Below are 10,289 nucleotides of genomic sequence, written 5' to 3' on the forward strand. Positions count from 1 at the left end.
AGTCATCACGGGAGCCTAAATATACCAACCTAAATGTCTCGTCTTTATTTGAATTTGCTTAGTGCCTATAACCACCATTCTTTTCAATAAACTGCCAAAATAAACAAAGTCCAAAAGACAACAAACAACTAATTATAATAACAATGTACAACAAATCATGTACTACCCCAATGGATATCGTTATCTTCACCCTCTACTAGGTATCATATGGTCGATGTTACCAATATATCGGTATCTTCTATAAAAGAAGGAAACACGTTAAAGAGTCAGCTACAAAAAAAAACATCAAATTCCACAACACGAAACTAAAACAATGTGTTTCGAGGTGGAATGCAAGAAATGTGGCAAGTCCGGGTGGGGAGGTTGTGGGGAGCATCTAAAAAACCTCTATGCGCGCATAGAGAAGGGGAAACATTGTATGTGCCGTTCCTGGCCTGGTGTTGTCATCCCTTCTTCGGAAAAACCATCTTCCTCAGCAATCGCTACTGTCAAAGCCTCCGCCACTGGTACTGATACAAATATTGTTACTACTATTATTATTACTATTAATGTTCCTAATTATGTTACATTATTATATTCAAACTAAGAGTTAAATTTCTTATTTGACAGGATAACTTGATGATTATGGTCATGTTGGAAGTTTGTGTACTTATAATAATAAAAGAATAATAATAATTGTTGGATATCATCGTATCCTATTCACAAATTATGAATGAAAAAGTTGTTTGGATTTCAATTAGTTGGTAATAATTAAATAAAAAGGTGACCGTTGTATAATGGTTTTGTCTTGGGAGTGTTTTAGAGTTAAAAAAATATTGTATTGTGCAGGGTGCCTCCTTACTATAAGCATCTTTGGTCTTTAGTCTTACTTTTGTGTCCAAAAACATCGTGACCGAGGCTTTCTTTTGTCCTGGTTTTATGTTCTTGTCCTTGTCTTCCTCATCAAACATTTGTTTGTTAATTGTTTTCTTACTTAAATTATTTCATGTTTAAAGTTTAAACACTTGACCCAATAATAAGTAACATCATAACATATAGTGATATATGTTTTGAGTAATTATGTAGCAAAGATCTAGGGTTTGAATATATATATGTTCAGCGTAAGCTACTTTTACATGATTTCATTGGTTAATATGGTACTGAGAAATCACATGAGTATTACAGTAACAAGTTCTCACGGTTTTTAAATATCATCCAAAAGGGGTTATGAGTTATTCAAAAATAGTAAGATCAAGAAATAGTTTAATGTGATAAAAGTAAGCTTTAAACATGATGATACAAAATCATTTAACAAAAATATTTATAGATTGGATGGTAGAAATGACATATGAATATATGATACAAATGCCTTTTTTGGTCTTAAACGGGTATCAAGACATGACTTGAATACGATTATCTTGTAAATCGGATGAGTATATCGTATGCCAACCAAATCAACGTATATTTTGACCCGGCATGATTTCCCTTTTACGCATATTTTAGAAGTATTTTTTTTTCTAAAACAAATATGTAAACTATGGTTTTTTTTCTTCATATATTTCTATTACCATAAATGTAAAATGATCAAGTTATTTATAGAGATCCTGTATATCATGTGTAGGAAACATAATTCTCATCTAGCCATCAAGTTGAACACAGATTGAATAAATGGATGAATAGTTTAAATATATATGATGTATAGTTGATTTTATAAGTATTATAATTTGTTATTTATGGATTCATCAGCTTATCCAAAGTAAAATATTTTTTTTTTACGTTTTGTAATCTATCGTGACCGAAAAACTAAACTACATTAACATAAAAATAAACAAAACTTAAACACGCAAATGCAAAATAAATAAAACCATATATAGTGTCAGCATCATTTACAAAGTGAAGTTAATATGCGAACAATGTGAAGTGAATTGGAGGAAACACACAGTTACATTTTCAAAAGTACAGTAATTACGCTACTTATATAAATATAACATAACAATTATGATACTAGTTGAAAAAATTTGTTGTAGTACTTAATTGATATATAGTTTTTAGAAAACACTTATTTAGTAAATTTTCTATAGATAACCAAGATGATATATTGAAGACAAAGGTCATAAATGTGAGGAAACAGAGGTAGATTTGGAGATATTTATGACTTGATATCCCCACATCATTTAATCATTTAATGTTTTTGTTCTCAAAGTTCAAATCCAACAATTATATCTTCAATCTAAATTCAAATATTTTGGCAACAATTATTCAAATCAAAACTTTGTTTTCTAAAGCAATTTAAAAGGAAAAAAACGTTTACATAAGAGAAATATTTTTGTTTTACTTTTTGCAACTATACTTTTGCAAGTAGAAAAAATATATATTTATATTTTGGTTAATGTCGGTCCCAATTAACGAAGTGACTGCTGACGGTCACATCTTTAATGTATTTGTTCTCAACGGTCCGTGACTAACAGAATACTAACACTGTTACTTGCATGTCGTCGGAAAAACACTTTTGGCAGGAAAACTCATATTTTTTTGCCGGAAAATTACTCAACATGAACACCGCCATTACCACCAGTTGACTCACCACCAACCAACCACTACCACTTGAGCACCATGAACTAATTCCGACTATGGTTCTAGGGTTTCGTCGACCTCAATAATTAGGGCTTTTATTAGAAAAATGTTTCTAAAGGGTCACAAAGATGTTTGGAACCAAATATTGAGTTTTCGGGAAAAAAAACGTGAGTTTTACGGCCAAAAACGTTTTTCCGACGACCAGCAACTAACGACGTTAGGATTCTGTTAGTCGCAGACTGTTGGGAACAAATACGTTAAAAATATTACCCTTAGCAACTATTTCATTAGTTTGGACCGAAAGCAACCAAAAGATAACAATGAGATTAATAAAAGACCAATTCAACAAAATAAATAATGAATAATAAATAAAAATAAGATTCTTCTTGAAAAACTAGAAAAGAATACAATGACATAAATTAAAAAAGCTTACGCAGTATACTATTTCTGAATAAATAATTAAAAATAAAAAGTAAAAAATAAAAAGGTACGTTGTATGGTCTATTTTTGTGCTCCAATGTGTCACATATTATTCAAACTTATTTCTTATTCATATCACAAATTTGATCTTACAATCTTACACCTCTGTCCCAAATCTTGTTTAAACACCATTTGTCTCTTCTCATTTTCTCATTCATTTGTCTTCTCACTTCCTCATACAAAAACACTCACAAGTCAAAAATTGTTCAAGAGTCAACATATGAGTCCTCCTTGATCTTCCGGTTATCCGACGAGTTTCTCCGCTAACGATGGCTGCCGCAACTAACTCGAAAGGCCAAGCATGGTATTTTTACCAAACAAAAACGGTTATGGTTATTATTAATTAAAAGGCACTGTTTACATTGAAAATAAAGAGTTAAAGACAGACAGGCAATAAGTTGCGCTGCTAGCCATATCCATATCATGTCTTGTCATGTCTTATGTAATGATTTTATTGATAGTTTACTTGAATTCGCTTCGTGTGTGTAGGTTTTGTAGCACCGGGTTACCTAGAGATGTCGTTGTGGATGTTGATGACATGACATTTCATTTGCATAAGGTTAGATACAATTAATATGATATATTTGTCTATGAAAATGTTACATATATACTCTTAGATCTGTTTATTATATATTGTGTTAAAGAGTTAAGTAACATGTTACATGTACATTATATTATTGTACAAATGTTTTTCAGTTTCCATTGATGGCAAAGAGTAAAAAGCTTCATGAGCTTATTACTGAACAAGAGGCTAATTTGGCTAGCCAAACTGCGGAAAATGAGACCGCGAAGACAACGGAAGAGGAAGAGCGGAGTTGTCACGTTAAGTTTCCGGATTTCCCTGGAGGTCCGAAAACGTTTGAAATGGCTGCGAAATTTTGTTACGCGGTGAAAATCGATTTAACATCTTCGAATGTAGCTTCGCTCCGTTGCGCTGGGGAAGTTCTGGAGATGTTTGAGGATTATTGTGAAGATAATCTTGTTTTGAAAACCGAAAGGTTCTTGTCGCAAACGGTGCTTCGAAGTTTGATGGATTCGATCAAAACGTTAAAATCTTGTGAGGGTTTGATGCCCGTGGCGGAAAATGTAGGCGTTGTTGAAAAATGTATTGATGCGATTTCTACCAAGGTTTTAGCAATGGATCCGGCTCTGTTCGTGTTGGCCAGTGAAACACCAGTGAATGAGACACTGACACTGGCCAACACGAACAGAGGACAGTTGTGGATTGAGGAAATTACATTCCTCAATCCACAACTTTTCACGCGATTAATAACAGCGATGAAAGGTAAAAATCTAAGCAACGAAGTTATCGAAATTTGCCTTCTTCGATACGCGAAAAAACACATTCCTGGCATCAATCGCGCCACTAGGAAGCCGCAACCTTCGAACAAACACTCGGAGATCGATCAAAAGGAACTTTTGGAGACGATTGTAACGAATTTTCCGCAACAAACATACTCGAAATCTGCATTGGCAGTGAAGATATTATTCGGAATGTTGCGAACCGCAAACATTTTAAACGCGTCCGACGAGTGTAAAGCGACGTTAGAGAAGAAAATCGGATATCAATTCGAACTCGCTACACTCGTTGATCTTCTTATGCCGAGTTATTCGTATTTAAGCGAGACATTATACGATGTCGATTGCGTCCAAAGGATATTAGCACAGTTTCTCCACAATGTGGATAACAGACTGGCCGTGTTACATATGGTTGGAAAATTAGTAGACGGTTACTTATCGGAAATCGCGTTAGACGCGAATCTTAAACCGGATAAATTTTGCGAGCTTGCGGTTGCATTACCTGAACAAGCAAGAGTGTATGATGATAGTCTATATAGATCTGTTGATGTGTACATCAAGGTATGGCTTATGTCTTTTTTATGTCGTGTCCAAAAGGTCATAAATAATATTAAATAATTTGATCTATTAATAATATGTCTAGACTCTAGCGGCGCAGTTTGTTGTCAGTATGCCTTATACTTAGACGCACACACTAAACTTTTACAATGTTGATAACAAATTTATTGTAGGCTCATCCGTGGATAACGGAAGCTGATCGCGAGAGAGTTTCCAGAGTATTAGACTGCCGGAAGCTGACGTTAGAGGCGTGCACTCACGCGGCTCAAAACGAACGGCTTCCGTTACGAGCGGTGGTTCAGGTGTTGTTCTTTGAGCAGTTGCAGCTTCGCCAGGCGATCGCGGGAACATTGATGGCCGCGGATATAGGGCCGTTGGAGGACTCGGAGAGGTCCCCGGGTGGAAGGCAAGAGATGGTTGAATGTGACGAAACGGTGGTTGAAGGTAGGCATGTATATAAACTGAACGGACACGGACATGAACATTTAATCGGACAAATATTTGTGTTCATGTTTATTAATTTAAAAAAAAATGAGCATGTTAGTTTTTGTTTACGTTTGTTTATTTAAAATCTAAACGAACAACTGACGAGTATAAACGAACATAAATGAACGTATATGAACAAACGTAAATGAACACAAAAGAACAAATATAAAACTAAGTAGAAAAATGAACATAAACAATTATAAATAAACGAATGCCCACGAACATAAATGAGCGAACGAAACACATGTTCGCGTTCGTTCCTTTAATTAAACAAACACAATTACACAAACTTTTTTGTTCGTGTTTATCCGTTTATTAAACGAACGGACATAAACGAATTACACGAACATAAATAAACGAACACCCACGAACATAAATGAGCGAACGAAACATATGTTCGTGTTTGTTCGTTTAATTAAACAAACACAAACTTTTTGTTCATATTCGCCAATTTATTAAACGAACGAACATTAATAAACTATTAAACTTCCTGCCAAAAAATTTACTAAACGTTCGGTCCATTTACAGGCCCAGAAGAAGAAGAAGAAAATGTGATGTGGAAGGCGGCGGTGAGGGAGAATCGGGTGCTACGAGTCGGTATGGATAGCATGAGGACGCGGGTTCACGAGTTGGAGGGTGAGTGCAACACCATGAAGAAAGCCATTGAGAAGATTGATAAGGTGGGCCCAGCTGGGTGGCTCACGAAGAAGTTTGGGTGTGCATTTAAGACCCAAGTGTGCGTTTCGCATAAGGCTACGGTTGTCGAGACTCGAAAGAGTCGGGCTCGACGGACTCATAATAAGTCCAGTTGACGCGGGTCAATGGTTCAATCGTCATAGTGTGACTTGGTTTGGTACATTTGTGATTTGAGTTGGTTATGTTGTTTTTGGATTATGATAGGTTTAAATTTGATGGGTATATAATATAGCATTCTAAGTCCACATAGCTTAAATGGTTCATTGAACGTTATGTTTGTTTTTACGGTTTTTATTTAAGAATAAAGTATGATATTGGATGAGAGAGGCATGCTAGGCGGGTTTTTATGGAATACGTCAAAAAAATAAAAGAAAAATTGTTTCAACGAGTGAATGGAAAGAGAGAGAGAGAGAGAGAGAGAGAGAGTTTTAAGTTGTTTTTGGGGTTGCCTTTGTTTGTTATTTGTCAGAGTGGTAAAGCTCAGGAAGGATGAACAGATGCTTACATGAAACTTGTTTTCGGGCTTTCTGTTGTGGTTGGTCTATGAGCATTCCAGCGTTTTTCTTTTGACTTATGTGGAGGAGAGAGGCTGATGGGGCAGTTGACGTGAAGGAGAGGGAGATAATGCAGTTAAGTAGACCGAGAGACATAAAATTGTAAAAATTGAATCTTAAAGCGTGTTTCATGTTATGATTAAGATAAAGATACCGACATATTGGCATAATATTGAAATAATAAATATAATTATTTACACATTTATAGTTAATAATTTTAAAAATACATGATCCATGTTATCTTCATTGTATTAATATCTGAAAGATGTTATTTGAACATATTTTTGCTTAATATATGATGGGATAACCCCATAATTATGTAAAACAATTATCATATGTCATGGATGAAGCCCTAAACAACATCATGTGATAACCAAGTTATGCTGAAAAATGGTAACGAAGTAGTAGTAAACCGCGATCCACAGGGTTTCTACCAAGAAATGAGTTATATGTAAAGCATATGACGAAAGCATTTATTTTACAAGATTAGAGTTTGATACGTGAAATTAAAATGCTAGAGAACGTATTAGAAGAATGCCAGTATCTTTCAAAATGTAAGAATATTTTCATTTAAAAGAGTTGAGGAGAAAGTAAAAGACAGACGACCGATTAATCTATTCAAAAAAACATGCAACAAATTAACGAATATCATTGGTTAGTGTTTCTTTGAAATGGGCAATGGAAAAGATGCATCGACAATGAAACGACCACCACAGGCTTCAAAGATGAGAATCCAGAAAGCAAGAGTAAAAAGAAACACATTTTTTAATTATTTTATTATTAATAATTTTGGAATTTAATCTTTATTTGACCTAAAATACGGACCAGCATAAATGTTCTTTTCTTTTATTAAAGTTTCATTTAGTTTAATGTTATACCTTTTAAAAAGATTATAAATCAGATATAATAGTATTTAAATTTGCTTCTTTTGTTGTAATAATAACATAATAATAAATTGGATTAGTGATTAATCATTTAGGTACTTTTTGAGAGGTGAAATATTTATATCAGTTTGAACATGCAACTTTATAACTTATTGCTTATGTTTATTTTGAAGGTTGACCTATAAAATACTTAAAAACTTTAATCATTAGTGTTAGAATATAGTTGAGTGGCCACTTTATATGTTATCTTCTAAGTAGTAACATGATATAAAAAAATTTGTTTTGTTTTAGAGTATACAATCGTAAATGTAAACAATGAGCTATTCAAGATCGACTTTTTAAAAGCTTAATTCAAGTTGACTTTATACAAGTTCAAGTCTGAATTAACGCTTACCTAGCCAACGAGTTTTATTCTTGGCTTCATAAACCAAACTTGAATTAGTTCCTATATATAAGTAAACATATTGCTTTAATGAAAACAAATACTATTAGATTAAAATGAGATAAGCGAATTCAAACAACTCGATTTCAAATTCAAGCTCTTCTAAGTTAAACGAATATATACTAGCCAAAAAGGTCTAAACTCAAGCTTAATAAATCATTAATTTCACACCAATTAACATTAAATTGAGTGCATATAAAAAAATTGTTGGTTTTCTTTATATTTTGGTACATTAAACTATAATTAGAGTTTAGATATTCATTTTTTTCTTTTTGATGGCATTAACTTGGTGATAGCAGTAGTGATGAACTTAGGATGATACCAGTACCGAAAACTCAAAATTCGGTACCGATTTGGTACTAAATTGGTACCGATAATAAATCTGTTCATCCCTAGATAACAATGTCTCTCCCAAATGGTCATAACACTTACCAACTTCTTCTTAACTAAGTTCGATCCTAAAACGGTGATATTCTCATCCTTTTAGTAACATACACGAATTCGAAGATAAGACTATCAAACAGACCCATGTATTGGCTTAGATATTCATGTAACGTTTTATTTGCATTTAAGAAATCAATATATAACTTTATGAAATAACCAAAAAGCTCACATATTGTCATATGACTCATACTCATATTCGAATATCATACCACATATATATATATATATATATACACACATACAATTTACAAAAAACCAATTTCAAACTACATTAATGGCGCAAAAGAAAACGTTACATTGTTGATATATAATATATAATATTATATATTGATTGATCAATGGAACCACAATTTCCAGGTTCAATTGGTACAAGTTCAAGTCTAGTCCTAAGACTAGGACAAGCTTTGTTTTCTGTTGCATCTTTGCTGTTCATGTGTGTTGGTGTTCAATTCTATGCATATACTTCATTCTGGTAATCATTTGTGTAATATAATATTGGATTGTTTTGTTATTAATTGAAATGGGTATTTATTTTTTATTTCTTTTTTGTTTGTTTGTTTGGTTATTTAGTTTCTTGGTGACGATTAAAGGGTTAACGATTCCGTGGAGTTTGACACTCGCGATGGTGGATGCGTTTTCCGTGTTTGTTAAGCGTCCGTCGCCGCAGTTGCAAATCGTTTCGGTTGTCGTTGTTGGTGATTGGGTATGTTGTTTGATCGAGTCAGGTTAGGACTGGCAGATGGGTCGGGTTAAAAGGTGTCGGGTTATAATGGGTTTGATTTAAAATGGGTTGGTGTGAAAAATGATTTTTTTTTTAAATTACTCCACATAATGTATACACGTGTGTTTAAATGCCGGTTACACGTGTTTAATGTTGGTTATGTGCATTCCGGTACCGGTTACACTTGCAAGGCCTCGACACGTGCTAATCTTAGCTCGTTGTGCATAACTGGCCCTTCATGAGTAACCAGCGCCGGTTATGTGCAACGTCAGTTACACGTGTTTAATGCCTGTTACGGGTAACGTCCACTCTGCATACTTTTCGGATATTAACTAATAACTTTTTTTTAGCAGATTCTTTCATTTCTGTCGCTAGCCGCTGCATGTTCAACGGCTAGTGTATCGGATTTTATGGTTACGGAAGTTGGTGCCACGTTTTGTGGTGGACAAATGTGCAACAGATATCGGTTATCAGCGGCCATGGCGTGTTTGTCTTGGTCATTGTCGCTCACCTTGGCTCTCTTAAATCTTTGGCTTCTGCATTCTTTGTATTCTAATTATTAGATATAAGTTTGTTGGCATTTTAAGTTTCAATTTTGGCATCATGACGTGTAATAAGTGTTCTTTTTTCCTTAGAAGTCGAGGGTTCAAATCATGCAGTAAACTAGTCAGATGTATTTAGAATAGTTTTCAAAAACTAATAATCATAAACATGTGTACACCACTCCATAAGGTTCAATGGTAGACTTTATACTAGCTTTAAAGCTAGACCTCCCATTCTTCGAATAAAGTGTACACAATTTTGGATGGCCATTGGGGATTTTCTTTATTCTCTTTAGAGAAGGCATACCTCATCCTTCACCCAACTATATGACATGTCACTCGCATCGCTATCGGGCAACGTTGCAACGAGGTTTGTCGACCCTTGTAGACGATAAGTGGAAGAGAGAGGAGACGTGGTTAGATGATAGAGACGTCTGTTATTTATGGTCATGGACTATCTTTAAATTTAAACTAAGAATGTCGGTTGTGAAGAAAAGAAAATGTTAAGTCTTTAGTGGAGAAGAAATGTGGTCCGTTGGCCAATCTATGTGTCACACCCCGACCAAAGGCGGAACATGTCGGGATGCAACGTGATTGGACAAATACACAAGACACTATTTAAAGTGACAA

At 34.3% G+C, this 10,289-nt stretch overlaps 2 protein-coding genes across 2 annotated transcripts; both read left to right on the plus strand.

The window, feature by feature from the left end:
- The first annotated feature begins 3,266 nt into the window (after positions 1 to 3,266).
- Positions 3,267 to 6,389, plus strand: LOC143600351 (BTB/POZ domain-containing protein At5g66560-like). Its single transcript, XM_077078067.1, has 5 exons — positions 3,267 to 3,337; positions 3,523 to 3,592; positions 3,730 to 4,893; positions 5,064 to 5,334; positions 5,905 to 6,389. Exons 1-5 carry the CDS (start codon positions 3,303 to 3,305, stop codon positions 6,186 to 6,188), a joined length of 1,824 nt encoding a protein of 607 aa, XP_076934182.1. The 5' UTR covers positions 3,267 to 3,302; the 3' UTR covers positions 6,189 to 6,389.
- A 2,293-nt stretch (positions 6,390 to 8,682) lies between these two features.
- LOC143600353 (CASP-like protein 5C3) lies at positions 8,683 to 9,680 on the plus strand. The gene is made up of 3 exons (XM_077078068.1): positions 8,683 to 8,868; positions 8,967 to 9,099; positions 9,471 to 9,680. Exons 1-3 carry the CDS (start codon positions 8,735 to 8,737, stop codon positions 9,678 to 9,680), a joined length of 477 nt encoding a protein of 158 aa, XP_076934183.1. The 5' UTR covers positions 8,683 to 8,734.
- The last annotated feature ends 609 nt before the right edge of the window (positions 9,681 to 10,289 follow it).

The sequence above is a fragment of the Bidens hawaiensis genome, unplaced genomic scaffold (assembly GCF_021521415.1).
Source record: "Bidens hawaiensis isolate Kalapana, Puna unplaced genomic scaffold, B.hawaiensis_p1.1 tig00053967_1, whole genome shotgun sequence".
Classification (NCBI taxonomy): Eukaryota; Viridiplantae; Streptophyta; class Magnoliopsida; order Asterales; family Asteraceae; genus Bidens; species Bidens hawaiensis.